The 18,388-nt window shown below is 38.1% G+C and overlaps 1 protein-coding gene across 1 annotated transcript in view; it reads right to left on the bottom strand.

Moving 5' to 3' along the window:
* Positions 1–3,102: 3,102 nt before the first annotated feature.
* fam20ca (FAM20C golgi associated secretory pathway kinase a) overlaps positions 3,103–18,388 on the bottom strand; it is a 42,834-nt gene continuing 27,548 nt past the window's right edge. The window contains exons 4-10 of the mRNA XM_041996095.1: positions 13,634–13,726; positions 9,803–9,918; positions 6,609–6,789; positions 6,381–6,490; positions 6,167–6,248; positions 5,922–5,981; positions 3,103–5,123 (exon numbers count right to left, since the gene is read on the bottom strand). Of these exons, the coding sequence (XP_041852029.1) occupies positions 4,865–5,123; positions 5,922–5,981; positions 6,167–6,248; positions 6,381–6,490; positions 6,609–6,789; positions 9,803–9,918; positions 13,634–13,726 (901 nt within the window). The 3' untranslated portion in view covers positions 3,103–4,864. The remainder of the gene's footprint in view (positions 5,124–5,921; positions 5,982–6,166; positions 6,249–6,380; positions 6,491–6,608; positions 6,790–9,802; positions 9,919–13,633; positions 13,727–18,388) is intronic.

The following is an 18,388-nucleotide window of genomic DNA, read 5'->3' as shown; positions in this document are numbered from 1 at the left end:
ACAACATCGGCTTCTGTTCTCATAAACAAAATTCGCGTCCGCACGCATTTACTGTCAGCTGGTCGCACGCGAACTGGCAAACGCACGCGCAGCGGTTCAAGGGCGATTGATTTGGTGTTTAATTTCTCTCTCGGTGCTCTTGACGTAAAAGGATGCATCTCCGTCTGACCTTGACAAGACACTGGAGGAGTTTTGTCTCTGTCGCCAGGCTTAACCGCTCGGGGCACGCGCACGCTCACGCCCAAACACTCACACATACACACATACGTCACACGGGGATGTCAGAACCAGAATAGTTTTTAAAAAACATTTTATTTAATTATTTATTTAATAAATGAACGCTTTTCATTTGTTTTCTAATTATAGCAAATATAAGTTTATTACTAATTTTAGCTTCAGTCGTGAAATACTCTGAATAATTCATGAGTTCAGACAGAGAGGCTGCTCCTACTGGCACGTAAAGCCAGACTCAGCCAACTGAAAAACAAAGTGAGCAGGCCCGCTTTATCCTCATTTACGGGATTGCAAAAATAATCACACTCACCCATCGCTGTAACAAGAAGTATAGCATGAAGATTTGGTGTCTGATCTGTGACATATATTGCTCTCCACCAAGCTCACCGTGCAACTTGATGCAACCGGCCTTAAAGGAAGAAATTACATAGTCAATTTCAACGTTTCAATATTTTGATGAGTTTTCGACAACATGGAGATCAACACCAAACGCACGAAGCTAAGCTATGCATACGATACGTGCTTGCGCCCATGTGCCTAAATCATTTTGGTGCAGTTATCCTCCTCGGGACGCATTTGTTTTGATCAATGCGGATCTGAGCGAAGCGTGAGTTTGCCTACAGCGCTGACATCAATTGAGATGGACAGGGGTTAAACACGACTACGTTTGAAGAAGGGTTTGAAAGCGTCTCTAATCTCAGTTCGCCACACATTCTGACGCACACATGCATATACACGTATATAAGCTTGTGTTTGTGTGTGCATCTTGTGGGGGTGTACAGGCGTGTACCCTTTTTGTCTATGGTGTCCCTACATAACAAGGAATGAATGAGGCCTTGAATAACAATACACCTGTGATTTCAGTAAGTTTCCAACAGTATTTTAAAGATTAAACTTTCAAAGTGAAGGATTCATGAGCTGAATTATTTTCAGTGACAGTTCTTACAAAAGTGTACTGTTCCCTTATTTTTTTTTAAGTTTTGAAGTAATGTGAAAGCCTATATCAGTTCAGGTGCATCAAGTTTGTTGGTGATGTAGCAGCTGAAGTATAGGGGTCAGGGTCGTTGAGGACTCGACCACACAAACCTTTGGATCAATTGGATGCAGGGCAAGAAGGGGTGGTTTTCTGTTGCCATAGAGACTGGAGGACAGTGGCTTTGGATACTGTTACCAGGCAGGAGAGGCTGCCTCTGAGTGAGGTGAGAGAATGTGGGATGGCCTGATGAATGAAAAACATGAGTAATGAGTGGAAATTATTCAGAATAATATTAATAATGCTGCTTAGATAATTTCCCCTATTCAGAATGAGTGAAATCCCACCTAAATGTTAAACTTACAGTCAGAAAAAGTTGCGAGGTATACTACAAACACAGAGGGAAAGAAAAAGATAGAATTAAAAGAAACGATAGAAACAAGCAAATGTTTCAACTTTATTGTCTTGCAATGGATGTCTTAAATCAAGAAAACTTTTCTTTTTTGCAAAAATGTATTGCACAGCCTAGTGGCAGCTCTATTAAGTGCAACAACATGAAAGGCAGAAACTACATGCCCCATTTTTTCCCCCAAGATTATGTGGCTTAAGCTGCTTTTTTAGTTTCAGTATGCAAATGGACTCGACTATATTAGGAGTTATGTGACACTGCATTGTTGGGGCCTAGGGCCTTGCTTAGGCACAAGCATCATCAATTCAGTTGGAGCAACGATAAATAATGGAGAACGATAAAAAACAAATAAAAGTAATATTAATAATAATAATAATAATAATAATAATAATAAAAACAACAACCTTGAGGCACAACCATTCACACACGCAGTCACTCCTAGGGAGAATATAGAGTGACCAATTAACCTAATATGCATGTCTTTGGACTATACACACACACACACGTAATATCTATATTTATATATCTATCTATATCTATCTATATATATATATATATATATATATATATATATATATATATATATATATATATATATATGTGTGTGTGTGTGTGTGTGTGTGTGTGTGTGTGTGTGTGTGTGTGTATTCAATGTCAATTCAGGACAGCAGAGATCATTTCTTCATTTAAACAACGAAATCTCTGCCCCAACCCTTTAATGCCATCTAGTGAATTTCCACTGTAACTTGGCTTAGCTACATAGGTTGTACACTTGCGCCCTCTCCTGGACAATAATAAGCAGTCCCCCACTTTTGTCACTCTATGAAGAAACTAGAAACAATGAATGTGATCAAGTTTTTTGCCTCGGAGCAAACGACAGTCTGTCAAAGACAACATCTGGCTTTATCAGCAGTTCACTATCTGAACTAATAAACAGCTGGTAATGCAACAAAAACACTGCAAATGTGCTTCAATAAGGAAACCAATCCCTGTTACTTTCCTTTCTCCTTGTTAAGTAAGAGAAAAAAGTTGTCTCTTGTAGGAAAGTAATTAGAAGGTGCAACGAGAAAACAATGAATATGAATTCATTAGACATCACAAATAAACCTCATCTCATGACTAGTTGGCTGCAACACCAGCGTTTAAGCTTCAGTACGATGGAGAGCGCCTGGTTATTGTATTACCATCAATCACATATCCTGACAGTTGCTGCGGTCAATCAGTACCATGGACAGCGCTACTACATTTGGCGCTGCTGCCCAATACTTGTTGACGCAACCAGTATTTAAGTACCATGGACAGCGTTCAAGTAGCGTAGGGTGTATTTTCAGCACCACGGACAGCTCCATCTCATCTATCTAAATATCTATCTATCTGTCTATCTGTCTGTCTGTCTGTCGGTCTCTCTCTCTCTTTCTGTCTCTTTCATGTAATGAAGATTAGGTTGCTCATGAGCTTTACGTATAAAATGCCACACCACAGATAATCATACTCATCAACCTTTACTTATTCATAAAGTCTTGTACATCTGCAGCCACCTACACAAAGAAAACTGTGCTCACTTTTGTTTTTATTGCACACTTTAATCCTTTAGTAAACAGATCTTCACAGTAACAATGCAAGAGCAGAAAACAAAAGCAAATCACTGTGCAGTGCAGCTTGATAGATCTTCAAAATATTTATAGGTATTTACAAAAAAATAACAAAACAAAACAAAAAACAAAACAAACAAACAAACAAAACAAAAAAACAAAACAAACAAACAAAAAAAAAAAAAACACACAAGGAATAGTGCCTATGATTATCCCTGTGGCTGGAGGCATGTTAACCCCATGATCACCCTAAAGCACTTCTCAAACTTGACTTTACACTGTTTGTAGCTCTATGAATCCTATCAATACTGCCATCCCAAAAACATTCAAGTAATGTATTTCTGGCATTGCACAGGTACCGGGTTAGCCAATACACAGGATTCTTTGGAGGAAAAAGAAAATTGCACTGGCATCACTTCCAAAACATAATTTCAAAATCAGCTTTGTAGTTTTTCACCTTTACATAAAAATAGCTTTTAATGGAATGTCAGTCTCTGTATCCAAATGCCAAAGTAGCTGTGATAAATATAATGTTTTGCATTGTAGAAAGCAACTGAAAGCAAAACCAGAACACAAAAGATATGATAGCATTGATATTATTTTAGATGCACCAATAAATAGTAAATTGGACATGAAATCTCATCAAATTAAATAATATACAAACATTTAGTATTCAATAAATGGTTGAATTATACCACAAGAAACCATACAAAATTCATCAGGTCTGGTTCAACGAATGGAACACTTGGATGATATGCCACACTAATAAATGAACTCTTAATGGTGCACCAGTGTGGCCTTCACCCTTGACTTTTAGAGGTCTTTTTGTTTTTGGTTTGGTAAATATAATTTAATCTGGTTCTGCTTTACTGCGTGTGTTGCAAGTTTAACTTTCTGGGGAAATGAAAGTAACAATAAAAAAAGGGCAAAACTAAAGTACTGTTTGTACTGCAGGGTGAAATCCTCATCCTTAGATTAATGCTGTTCAGAAGTAGGTAATAAAATTTTCTGTTCTAAGTCTGAGCCAAGAAAAAAGCTTAAAAACTAAGATTATGAGGAGAGCACACTTTTTGGATATGCCCATATTCCTCTGGTTGAGTGTTGTTAGTTCCAGGCATGACCCCATCTTTGTAATATTCAATGAAAACATTGAATCTTAAAATATGTCATGAAAAAAAAACAAGAAAAAACAAAATTAGTTTTTGAACCTTTTCATACATTGTGATAACTGATAAAGCTTATTATCTGACCATATGCTGCCCAGTCAGTGCTGGATTTGGTTATGTTATATAATAAAACATATAAAAGAAACTAGTATCCTCCATGTTCAGAACAAACTAGACAAAATCAGAAACAAAGTAGATGTTCCTGTATGTCTTATACAGATAGAACAAAACATGTCTGTACCTGACAAATGCAAAGCCTCTGTGTAAGAACAGTCTTTTGTGGTATTTGTAGACACTTTTCCTTTTCCATATAAACACACCTAGAAGCAATTTCCATAGAGGCAATGTCGGCAAGTCTTGGAATTCATTGAATTCAGCTTGATATCAGAAGAGGGATTTTTGGTGTAATCCCAATGGTTGAACAGCCACAGATGTGGTCCATTGGTAATTTGTCTGTGGTCATTAACGTCATCTTGGAGTCTTGCCCTCACTACCTGTGGCCTGGGCCCCTGTGGGGGACTGTGTCCCCAACTAGGTCTTCATCCACAACATTAACATAGCCTTCTTTTTCTATACAGCCTGCCAGGACCTGCAGCACCAGCCGGAGCCTGCGGTCCATGGCGTGAAGATGAGGCTGAATGAGCACAGGGTAAAGGCGATCACGCAGGAGAGATTCCTCCATCAGGGAGCTCAGCTGGTACTCCTCTTTGGCCAGGAGCTGGAGACGCAGGTAAGTGGACCTCCTCACCCTGGAAACAACAGATAATTAAATAGACTATTTCAGGATACTGTGTGCTCTGATTAAAATAACTACCAGATGTAACATGAATTAGATAAACTAATGAGCTTATCCTTCCAGCCAAAAAACAAACAACAACAAAAAACAAACAAACAAACAAAAAAAACATATTCTAAAATAATGATCCTACTGAATATAACTTCCTGAAAGCTCAGTGTAAGTTTACAAATGCCATTAGTGATCACAAGTTACTGCAGTCTGTAAATTCTCTATGTCAACATAAAAATGGCTGTTGTCATTAGACTGACTGACCCACCAAAAATGATGAAATACCAGGGGTGTAAAAACAGATATATGAAGGGAATTATGGTTTAACAAGTCCTAAGCGTTTCTTAAAACAGCTGCAGATTCTTAGAAAATCAGTTTAAGCAATTTTACAAGTTAACAGTTATTAGTGATTGATTTTAATTTTGGAGACAACAACCCAGGAACTATCAAGGCACAACTGCTGCTGTAAACACAAGTTTTGCCGTGTACAGATACATGAGTATTTCATTACCCTAAACAGAGAGGCTGCAGTCTAAGAAAAAAGTGCCAGCTTGAAGACTGACACCTTGACTAAAGTATGCAAAGTGCCTCCCTCTGGAGGAAGGGTTTGTATGTGACACAGATTGAGTTTTTTTAGTTACAATAACCAGATGTATGTTTAAAAGTGTGTAGGTGAGACATTTTACCTCTAGAAAACTAAACCAGCTGTAAAACATGGTGGTGGTAGCATTATGATATGATGCCTAAACAAAAGCCTGACCTGCAACACTGACTGAGAGGCACCAGGATGGACAGCTCATCATGGGAGTGTTTTCCAAATCTGTAAATGAAGGAATAAAGGAGTAACCATAAATATGGAGTATATTCAACATGTTTTTCATCAACTGGGAAAAAGATTGTTTTTTTTTTTTAAAAAATAAATTACTTATTTTAGGCAGCTCATACTAAAACCAACTTTTATTAGTTTTGAAGATGGACAAATGTAAAGTAATTGAAAGTCTTTACCCTCGTCCATTATCAAGGTGGATGATGAAAGAGTCATTTCCAAACTTTTCAAATGTCTCATAATGATGACGATCCATATTACCTGAATTAGGGAGAAAAGAATGACAGGAAAACATGACTAATTTAAAAAAACGATTATTACTAATCAGGTGCAGCAAAAATATTCCTTTTCTTATGTTGTTTGTGTGTCACACCGACTTTGTTTTCCTCTTACCCATTAAGAAATCAAAGATGGTCATGTCCATGACGTCAAGCAATCGAGTGCCACGATCGTATGGAGGTGTCTGCTTCACTTCATCACAGTAATCTGGATCTACTTCCCACCTGACAATATACAGGAAATAAGTTCTGCTAATTATCTAAAAATAATAAGGATTTAAAATTATTCTTTTGTGGGTGAGATTTTTTTCATTGACATTAGGTAAAAAAATAACTTGCGTACTCTGCTTTCTTGCGCTTGTGGTAGGAGCGCCTCCAGGGGTTTCTCCAGGTCTTGCGTTTTGCCAGGTTCAGGTCTGGAAGGAAGGCTGCCAGTGATCCTTCAATCTGGTCGGGTTTACCACATAGAGCATGCTCAGTGGAGCAGTAGTAGGAGCATTCACCATAGAAGCAGATGTTATTGGCTGATGAAAGAAAAGTAAAGACAAAGATTCAAAATGTCTCTAAAATGAAAGAGAGATTTATTTATAATCTTTCAGATAGCTTTTTTTTATGAATAAGTTGTTTAACATCTATGTGTATGGAAAGAAATTACACCTATTCAGATGATGCAAAAATATGTCAGGAATCAGTATATAAGTAATGAGACAGGATGAAGCAGTCATGTTCAATGTCATGTAAAACGCTGCAAGCTTCTCCAGTCAGGGAGAAATGCTGGGAGATGTGCCATCTTGGCAACATCAGATGTGGCGGGAATGCTTTTCAGGATTAAAATGCTGTATTTAAAGGCTTAACCACGAAGTTTTCCTAAGCTTAGCCAAGTACTTTAACACCTCATGAAGTAGTACTAGACCACAACAAGGCAATTAAGGCAGATGTGAGAATTAGAAGAAAAGATAAAGCAAGGGAAGGAATAAAACATAACTACAAATGTGTTGTCTCTAAATTTTCATTAAGCTTAGGGCATTCACATTTTTGAGCTACTATAAATAATGGTAGTCTAATCATCACTGTTTCCATTTAAGCCACACTCAGTGAGTTTGAAGGACTCAGTGTCTTTTGAATCATAATTAAAAACAATATTTTGCCTATAGAATTGATTTTGTTTATGCTGATTTTGTTCTGTTTTATCTTGAATGGAACGTACCTAGAGTGTCAGTATCTGTTTTATTCCCTAGGTCTGGTCTGGTTCCACCTTTGCTTACTCTGCTCTCCATAGTACATTTTGTGTGTATATTTTCCCCTCCATACTTGTCATATAATAGTGCCAAAATGGATGGATTGTGTGAAGCCTATGTCTTGGTGCTGCTCCATTCTCATATTTAATTTAATTTCACTAATGACTTTATTGTCATTAGAAAAGATAAAAGTATGTACAACAAAATTAGATTCAGGATACGGACACATGCTGACTAAAATAAATCAATGCTAAAATATACATACAATATACATACACGCATACACACGCATACACACACATGTAACAGCTGCAGACTGAAGTTTTCAAACTTTAAACTTTAGACTGAAGTACACTTGTGCTCGATAGTATTATGTGATGAAGAATGTGTTTTTGGTACAATCAAAGTAAGAAACATATTGATTAAATCTTCTCTGTGATAAATCTGTGTTCTATTAGCTGCAAGGCCAGCAGGGTGAAATGAGCCTGAAGCAAATCCAGTTTTCTGCATCATTGAATGTAGGTTTATATGTGATGATGATTCATACTTATTACTGTAACTTCACAGTTTGGACCTTTGGCATCATAAACCTGCATCCTATCGGGTTAATGCATCACTTATTCCTTTGTGTAATTCACTGGAAAAGAATGTCATTAGGAAAATAATCCAGGAAATCTTTTTACTACTTTTTCAGTTTTATTCAAAACTCTGAGGATCATCTCTTCTGTAGCAGAGAATATGTGCAGCATAAGGTGCCATTGTGATGATAAAATGCCATCCTGGAAAACCTTCTAAGTTGAGTGAGACATAATCATTTGATGCCCTTACAGCCTCAAGGGACCTGACAGTTTAAATTAGCATCTTTTGAACCTGATGTGGTTTTCCAAGACTTTTGTGGTAAAGCTGAACACAAAGTGTGCTCTTGTAGCTTTTGTGGTGTTTTAAATTTTCTCACACTTTCCCATATGTGTTTTGCTCACAAGGAAAGACCTCCACAAAGTCTTGAGATGATCTCTTGGTTCCTAATATGACTTCTAGTGCAACGTTATTATATTTTTAATCCCATTGTTCATTTACTAATTACTCAAATGATAAAAGATTTAAGGTAATAATTTAAATCATACTTCTTTATCAGAGTGTAAAAACTCTCCTCAAGCACACTGAAAAAACAGCTTCTTTTAAATGATTCTGTACTGTAACATTTTTCTCAACTTAAATATCAAATCCAAACACTTAAATTATTCAGCAAAACTGGATTTGTAAATGCTTTCGTTCTTCCTCAGTAACCTTGCACAAAGTGAAACATTTTGGGTGATAAATAGAACGTAGATCTTATCTTGTCTTTTTCTAAAGCTTATATTTAGTGATGATTTTTCTAAGAATTTTTGCAGGTCTGTGTAAATATTTCAGATATTTGCCAGTAATAAATCCTCTATTTTGTCCATTTATGCTTGATGCAGAAGACGAATGAGCAGACTGACAGATAGTTTCGTACGTCTTCTGCGTCGGTTACGTGCGTAATTTGGTCCATTTTCAGGGAACTTAGCTAACCGTCTCTTGATGCAGAAGATGGAGCATTGCCATTGGAAATCGCGGGGCCGGTGCTGAGCAGAATAGCTGACATGCGACCGGAGAAAGAAACAAACCAGAAAAGAAGAAGAGAATCAGGAAAGGAAGGAAAAAAAAACAGATGAAGAATGAAGACGAGCACAACAAATGTAGAAATTGTGCAAGCTTTTGAATAAAGATTGTATGCGAGTGTTTAGGGTGTGTTGGACGGTTGGAAACAACTTTATAGCGGAGCATTACTGCTGCCAAACAGTGTCTGGAACTGACGTCGGCTCAAGGGAGTGAACTCTAAACCTAACACTGCCCACTATTGGAAGATTGACTTAACAACCATGGCAATGCAAAAGATGCATGGAAGTGAAGACGGCGACGTATGACAATGTTTGAAACGGACGTTGCTATTTACGCATTACGCATGTAAGGGAGCATCAATGGGCCTTTACAGTGCCTCCAGGTTGAGGCACGTTGTTTCTTCAAATACGGCATGAATAAAGTTAATTTTTGTCTTTTTTTTTTTTTTTTTTACCATATTGAAGAGCAAATTAAGCCACAGTAACTCTGTCTAACTTCAGCTGCAGGTGCATAATCTACTTTCTGTGCACCCTAGTTTATTTGATGCACACACACCGTGTCTTATAAGGGCAACCAGAGAGCTATTTCCAAGTCAAGTGTTTGATGCAGCCAACTAACTACATCTTTCTGCCAAGTTGCAGGTGCTGGCAGTCTGTACCTGGTGAGATGAAGAAGGTCCTCCACAGCTTCTTATCACGTGTGACATCTCTGATCTCCCTTGTCATGTTGACAAGCCTTCCCGCTACCGGGGGCACTCTCCGAAAGTCAAGGATCCTAGAAAAACATAGATGTGGAGTCAAAGGTAATCATTCAAGTTTTAAAATCAGGCCTTGGTTTGACAGATGAAAGTTGACTGCCATGACATCAATGTTTCCAACCCTGCAGAGTAGAGGATCAGCTTCAGATTTTACTGTTTTGCACCATGTTTCTGACTCCACACTACACTGAACAGATGCAGATATGAAGCATCCTCCAGCTCATTCTCCTGTGGTGCACCAGGCAAATCTTGGTGTTTCCAGCAAAGCAGGATAGCTCTGAACAGTAAACTTGATCTGTTTATAACAGCTGCCTGGACTTCTTCCATTTCCCCAATTTCATTATCTGCTTTGATACGTATTCAGTAATCTGCAAACCTACAGAAATTTCACAAGATATATTTGAATGTGTGGAGGTATTTATCATATGGTAAATAAACCCCTATACCTATAAGCTGTTGGCAAAAAGCATTTGTGACATGTCTATTTTTATCTAAATAAAGATAGCCAACAGAAAAAATGAGACACCGGGACACATTTTCTTTCCTTTCAAAAACAACATTAAGTCATTTTGAATCAACCTTGTTGTTACATAACTGATCTGTTTTGTTACAGCTCAAAAGATGTATTAATAATTCACCATCCTCACAGTGCTTCTTGTCAACTAGTACAGCTGGTTCGTATTGAGCACTAAAAGGAAGGGAATGGTGCATGTTATTGCCACACTTAACCCTGTCTCACCAACAGTGATCAAAAACAGGGATAAATCTACACCACAACCAGGGGCCTCAATTAAAAAGCTGGCATATGTTAAAAACTGGCATTCACCAATTATTGTACACATTCGATATTAATGCTCCTAAAAGTGCATGCTCTGAAAAAAACAAACAACAACAACAAAAAAAAAATTTACAAAAGAAAGGGAGATGGTATTAATAAGAACCTCAACTACCAACTACTAAAATATGTTCTGTCATTGTGAAACAAAACTTACATAATATAAGATACAATCACGCTAAATAAGGTGACAGTCTGCAGCCAACACGAGCCAGTCGGTGAAATAAAATGTAAAAAGTAGCTTTGGTCCATCATTCTAAGACAGTCCAGCAGAGCGGGACGCAGACTGGAGGCTGGAGGTCTAGAAGTAATGCAACGCTAATGAAACACACAAGAGGTGGATTTTCTTTTATTTATTTATACTTACACAATGCTTTTTTTAATTGTTGTCCTAATGTCTGACCAGACAGTCTTTATTTCCCACAACTCCTTGGCCACCTCGTTAATAGTGTTGATTGTGTCCCTCTGCGCTTGCAGGACTTCCTCTGAGTGTATAGATTATTTAACAATAAATAAACTGGTACCAATCTCAGATGTATCTGTATATATTTATTTTATAAATGAAAACAAATGACTAAATTACTGGCATCAGTACTGTCATTTAGCAGACTCTTTTCTCCAAAGCAATTCACCACTGTGGGATTCAAATTTTGGTCTACCACATGGGAGATGGGTGCACTGCCAACTGAGATATCCAGCAGCACCATCCGAATCAGCTGCTGTGTCTTGCCTTCTGACACAGTGTTGACAGCATCTGCCCGCTGCTGCTTCTATTCTGCCTTTCTGACACTGCTAATGCCCATGCCATGCCCACTAAATACAACCTTTTTTTTTACATTTTCCAACGTGGTCCATCAGGATCTCAGTCTCACATTCTGAAAATATCTCTTTCTTCCCTTTTTTCCCTCCAGAGTCATCATGGAAATTATATGATGAATACTTATTACAGGTGTTCAACTGACCTTTTATATCCACCATGTGGGCGGGGCAAGCTACCCCCTCACGTGCACCAACTTTACAACTGATTCTGATTTATAAATGGAAACAGGCGTGAGACATGCGTGCACACGCTTTTATAAATCTCAAAGTTTTTGTGTGCCACATTTCCTTTTTTCCCTGCATACACCACCTGTAGTTTGCTTTGCTATGCACAGTTTTATAAATGACAGTTTTATAAATCATTTCTGTATTTAAATCTGGTTAGTTACTTATCTTGGTCTACAACTAGAGCCCACTCATTCCCTGTCTCTTTTCACTTCTGTCCCCACCTCCTACTCTGTTTCTTCTTATACTCCTACATTAGAACACTACACCAATTCAGCCCCTGTTTAGCTTGTCTCACTGTATGTTTGCTGTCCAAATGACCCTGACCCATTTGAGACTAAAACTAAGCCTCCTGGGAGCAGACAGACACACAGACAGCTTTGCTGAGTGGGATGGAGTTAGCGAAATTTTAGCTTACAGAGGGAAGCATTCAGGGGCTCCAAACTGCACCGTCACGTCAGGGCCTCATGACAAAGGAGCACCTGTGCGTACCTGTGTGTGAGTGTGTGCATGTACACGTGTATGCATGTGTGTATCTGCAGTGAGAGCACATTTAATCTTTTATTTGTGTGCACTCCCTCTGCAACACACACTTGAGTCACATGGAGTTCATAAGAGAACAGATGATAAGAAAACCCCGAGATTTAGAAGCAATTACAGGGAAGTAGAGATCATACCTCATCCTCCAATATAAAGTAACAAAATTGCAATAAATCAGGCATCTGGAGCTCCAGCTCTACAGCTGGACTATAAAAAAGTCCTAAAGCAGTGCTGCATGGTGCTGCCAAGTTTAAATCAAACTAGTTTTTTAGAAATAACACAAGCACCCTGTGGAAGAAATTTTACTTCTTATGCTCTATATATAATATTATAATCACAACTATAATTACTTTCTTTACTATATTCATTTATAAATTGTATTTACACTGACTGTTACTATATGACACTTTTTTACATTGTACATTTTTACTCATCATGCTTTTATTCATTTTTAAGGTTTATTCTCTTCATGTACATGCTCTGTTAAAAAGTTCACTACGAGGGTAAGATGACTTTTATCTGGTCCTTCCTCAGACCCTTAGTCAGACTGGTTCTGGTGGAGACACAACTATGTGAGGTTGTTTTGATGCCAGCTCTTGGAGTTGTGTGTCCACCCAAGGTCTTCAGGAAGGAGGGTTCTTTCTAGAGAAATGTATAACTATTGCTTTTCCTCTTGCCTCTCTCTCGACCTCAAGCGAGTCGGGACGACCTCTCTCATTACTTGCAAGTTATTCTGTAATAAATAATTCTCCTGTAATAAACTTTTTTATACTTTTACTCATTCCAGACTCCTGGTAATTTTTCTACAACACACCCCTCTGCAGTTCTGCAACCACGTTGTGGCGGTAATGGCCTGTCTTTGATTTTCTGTTTTGGCTTTTCCTGCCCACAAAAACACGTGGCAGAGCTAAGTTAAATGAGAGCAAGTCTATATGTTTGTCAGCATGTCAAAAGTAATCATCACATCCTCAGCAGACCAGAAAATATGTTGTACTCGACTTACCATCCTCCCTTTGATCATATTTGACCACAATGAGCGCTCTGTTTTTGTCTGCTGAAATGAGCCAAAGGACCATGTTGAAATCAATACAGACAGCAGCAAGCAAACAAAACCACCCCTTCCCTAAGTGTGTTATCTAACCCCTCATGTATGTAATCCCATTCAAATTTTCAAAGCCCAAATCCATTACAGGCCACCTCCAGATGGGGTTAAAGTATCGTGCTGTTTCATAATCCTCAATGTCACTGCATATTTCTCCTGGCACAGCTTGGAAGGATGATTAAAAAAAATCAGAAAATATTGTAAAACTCACCTGTCCAAATGAAAAGCAGCAATCTCAGCATTGTGTCTCTCAAAATCAGAGAAGTAGAAGAAGTCAGGAGGTGTTTCTTGCTCCCGGGTCTGCCTGAAAGATAGTGGTTTAGACAACATTTAACATCAGCAGGATTATTTTTTGTCAAAGCTATTCCTGTCTTTTTTGAAATGTGAATAATTTGCAATCACACTGTATATTTAACATGTATAAACTAGGAAAGATAAGAATGATTTGAAAAAAAAAAAACGTTATCTGAAAATTTGAATATTACATCTCAAAGTTGGTGATAGCAAAAACAATTGGGCCTATAAATAATGTGACATTTTCAATCTTGCAGCCTTCTGATTAGAAACATTTGTATTCTTGTCTGTGCAAATCCTGTTCATCGCCATCAGATTTTTATTCCCTGCAGGGTGAAACTAATCTCAGCGTCTGCATCACTTTCTAACACAAAAGCTGATGCATGAGACCAAAAGCCTGTGTGGACAAGTCTGCTAAAGAGAAGCTGGCTGAGATTCTTGTTCACATCCTGCAGTGCAAACACACAACCTCCCCCCCACTCACTCACACATTCAGGAGATGTGGATCTCTGCCAACCAAGCCATGGATCTGAGTCAGGAAATGCTAGAAGCCTCTTTGTGTCGGTCTCTCTGACTCTCCTTTTGACTGTCTGCTTACCTGTCTGACAGCAGGATGTCTCTCTTCACTTTTTCTCACTTGCTTTTGCTTTATCTTGCTGACACATATGTAGACACACCTGCCAATTACCTGCAGTGTAACAGCTCTGCTTGCACAGAGAAAGCTTCTATCCTCTCCTGCTCTGCCCTGCTTTCTTCCCTCAATTCCTCTTTCCATTAGTGTGAACTAAACTTCAGGGTGGAGAGCAGCATTATTTTATCTCCTTTTCACTCTTATTTCCCTGAAAAGCCAAACCAATGACAACTGAAAATGGCCTGCCCTGCTATTACTTTACTTGTCAGGGAAGGGGCCATTTACTTATAAATCAATTGCTGCCTTTGCGATCCCTTCTTTACCACCCAGAGCGAGGAGGGAACTAATGGTGTTTTCATTTTGAGGGTGCATGGCAGAGGATAAGGATATTGTGTAGCTGGAAAGGAAGCTGAATAAACAGTAGCACTGATCCTTAATATTAAAAAGTTTTTACCTATATCACATTACGATCAAGTTGCCTTATCAATTTCTGAAGTTTTTTTTTTGTCTCTTGACAATAACTTTGCTGAAATGACATATTTCCCTCCAAGCTTTTTGACCATATATCATATTTCTTTGAGTTTCACTCTCCTGTGCAAAATTTGGCTCGTAAATCTGACTGACAGGGACTGCAGATTTGGTTGCCATAGCCACCATGATGTAAAATGCAATTTCCTGTTTAGGGAAGCTCAGTAGAATTTTGAATGTATTGGTGTGAAAACCCATTAAAGAAACACACCCTCCTCCTTCACACAAGCACACACACTCATACACAAATCACATACAAATTTCTCCCCACTGTAATGCTCTGACGCAGTCTTTATCAGTGAGTGTCCTTGATGTTCTTTATCTAGAGTAGAGTGTGATTAGGCTGCAGCAGACATACTGTATGTAGTTCAGCAGCATCTCTATATGTGTGTGTATGTGTGTGTAAATTGATGAAGCCAAACTGCTTGCCTATGTGTACTCAGTTTGTGCTGACTTGGCAGTTTTAAATGCTCTTTTATGAGCTTAGACCTGCACAGTGGAGGGTTATATTAGAGAAAGAAAAAGGAGAGAGAAGAGGGAGAACAGCTGTGGCCTATACTCTGCACACACACTCCTTTCCTCTGTTTTTCTTTTTAATCTGATAAACCTGCTGGTGACAGAGAGAGGGCAGTAGAGACAAACCCAATAAGAAAAAAATCAACGTGCAAACCACCTCCAGGTCATCCTTTGAAATTAAGAGGAAATAAGCAACTCTCTCCTCGTGTGTAGAATGGAGATGAAACATTGTACTGTTTTTCCCAGCCAGGTGACCTTAGTGTTTGTGAAAGTGATGAAGATAATCAGGTATGACTCAGTCCCACCTTTAAAAGACATGAGCTAGTAAAAACAGAGAAATGCAAACATTTGCTAACTAATTGCGTCATGCTACAAAAGAAAAGGTTTAAATATTTTCTATAAATCCCATTTAAGCCACCTCACAAATTTTATTTCATATTACCGTGTCATTTCTTTCATTTTGTCAGTTCTTACCTTAGTATAGCAGCAGGATACTGAATTAATGTGTGATATTGTTAAAAACTGTGATGACTATATGACTTGCAATATACTGTATAAACAAAACAATCAATACACGGTCTAATTCTGCTTATTGATTGTTTTTGAGATAAAAATTCAATAAATGATCTCAATATTACATCCTTAAAAATCACTGAAATGCATGCATCACTTCACTTATTTTTAACTGTTCATGAAGGCTGTAGCTGACAAGTTTCTACAACCTTGTCTGGAATATCTTACAGACTCAATGGGATGAATAATTTGAATGCAGCTGTGATTTGTACTCCCACTAACTTGCTGCTGCAATGAAATGCTGATAATGATCTAATATAGTGAGACAGAATAAGAGTCAAACATGGAGAGGGCACATTGGAGATCTGTTATCTAATGGTAATCCACAAAAGATTTCAGCCCCCCACTGACAGACTGCTCTGTCTCTGTCTGGCTCTTTGTCCTGCACTGCATGTGGGAAGGCAGCTGATAAGACACAGGCATTGCTTTGCTTCTGTATTAGCATGTACAGAAGGATAATAAATGTATAAAGTCAAACATAGGTTAGGGAATGTTTGCATTAAATTGTCTTCATCATACTTTAATTTAACAACAAAACTTATTTTAAGGTTATGTTTACATTTAGGCCCCATGCTCTTGTTTTCCACCCATTGCACTGGATTGGAGAACTTGGCCAAGTCATTAAAATTCAGTCTAATGCATTACATTCATTAGAGCACACTACTCTAATAATTAAGGGGAAGGTCTACAAGTGGTAGACCTTGTTTACCTTTTTTCAACCTGCATCAATTTATCAGTTGTTTGTTTACCGCAACCAAATCAAATCCTCTCACACAGTCTGACCCCACTTAACACCAATTATCAAGTATCCATCAGATCCTCTCCTCCTCTCTCTCTACTTACTATTTCTTATCCTTCATTTGTATCCATGTCTGCAGCTGCATCTCATCACTGTCACTAATCTTTTTCCCTTCCTATTGTTATGCTTTCTCTCTTAATTTTTTACCTAATATGCAAAACAGTTTGGTGCCTCGTCAACAACTTTTACCAAGTCATGCATTTTCCCCTATACTTTAAAAAAACATATATGGAGTTGTGTGACTAATTCAGGCTTATAGTAGTCAACTATGTGTCTTTTAAGGGCTTTATACTCATGATGGGTAAATGACAGGTTGAGGAAGACGCACAATAACTCTCAAGGTGACAGACAGGTAGAGGCATGGAGTACTGGAATGAAAGACTGGAAGATAAAATCTCTTCAATCTGGTGATTTGTGTCAGAGTGTGCTCATGTGCAGGTGGCACCACCAGGAATATCAGAGAAAGAAGACCACCAAAGTGTTGTGTATACACTCTGGTGTTTATACCTGCAAATAGCAGCTCACTGTGTGGGTATGTGTGCATTTTTTTGGTGCATTTCTAACTCCAAGCTTGCTTCTTTTCCTTCATTTTCTCCCATCACTGGTACCAGAAACACATCTGAGAGTTGGCTCAGTGCCCCAAGGTAGCTGTCTAGATTGAATTTCAAATCAGTGTTGCACAAGTTGTGTTGTAGCTTCAGCTATTTTAAACACACAGGGTGAGACACTGCCAGGAGGGAAAGGCAAGTCATCTGCATGTGTGGGAAGCAACATTAGCGATATCATCATAAGAATGAAATAAAAAGACTTGACATGAAGAAGATTGATGAAGGCTGGAGACAGAGCTTCAAATTCAAAGTTATTAGATACTCGTGAGGTGGGAGATAGAATGAAATTAATGTGCAGACTGAGCAAGGATCATCAGTGTTTATCTTTCTGCTGCACAAAGTATATATGCAGGTTTAGAGGTAGAAACATGTATTAGAGCTTTATTGGAATAGCGTGCACTGAGTGTCACTAGGCAGTCGTTTAGTTTTATTAGTGATCTGAATTAAACTATATGCATTATTAAGACTGCAGCACATGATATGAAACATTTAGTGCCTTAAGGAGTGGAACACATAACACATTCAATGTTAACCAGGCGGAGATATGGCCATTGGTCATGTGACCTCTGTTGTCATGGCATGACTGTACATCCTTATGTGTGTGCTGATAGAAATAAAGAACTTAGATAATTGACATGGCTGCTGCTCATACACACACTGCTGATGGTTAAAAATCCCATGGGATACTTCTCACCTTAAACTTTAAACTTATTTTTGTAACTAAAAGCTTTGCAAAGGACCATTTTCATATCTTTGTGATTATATTCAATTAAATCTACGACAGAGAAACTAAATAATAACAGTTATTCATTCACTATAGCTCTGTGCATTGTAATGAGAAATTAAATTCAGCAGTTTAGCTTCCAGATCATTGATGTGTAAGGCCTCAAATACAAATATGGTGAAACTTTAAAAACTGAAAACACCCATATTTTAGCAGCACTGAAACAATACAACACTATTATCCTACTTATTATTTTGGTATATTACTGCTTTCAGCAGCAACATAAATACAGA

Source organism: Melanotaenia boesemani, chromosome 2 (genome assembly GCF_017639745.1).
Source record: "Melanotaenia boesemani isolate fMelBoe1 chromosome 2, fMelBoe1.pri, whole genome shotgun sequence".
Classification (NCBI taxonomy): Eukaryota; Metazoa; Chordata; class Actinopteri; order Atheriniformes; family Melanotaeniidae; genus Melanotaenia; species Melanotaenia boesemani.
The sequence above is the reverse complement of the archived record's forward strand: the minus strand, read 5'-3'. Positions and strand labels throughout refer to the sequence as shown.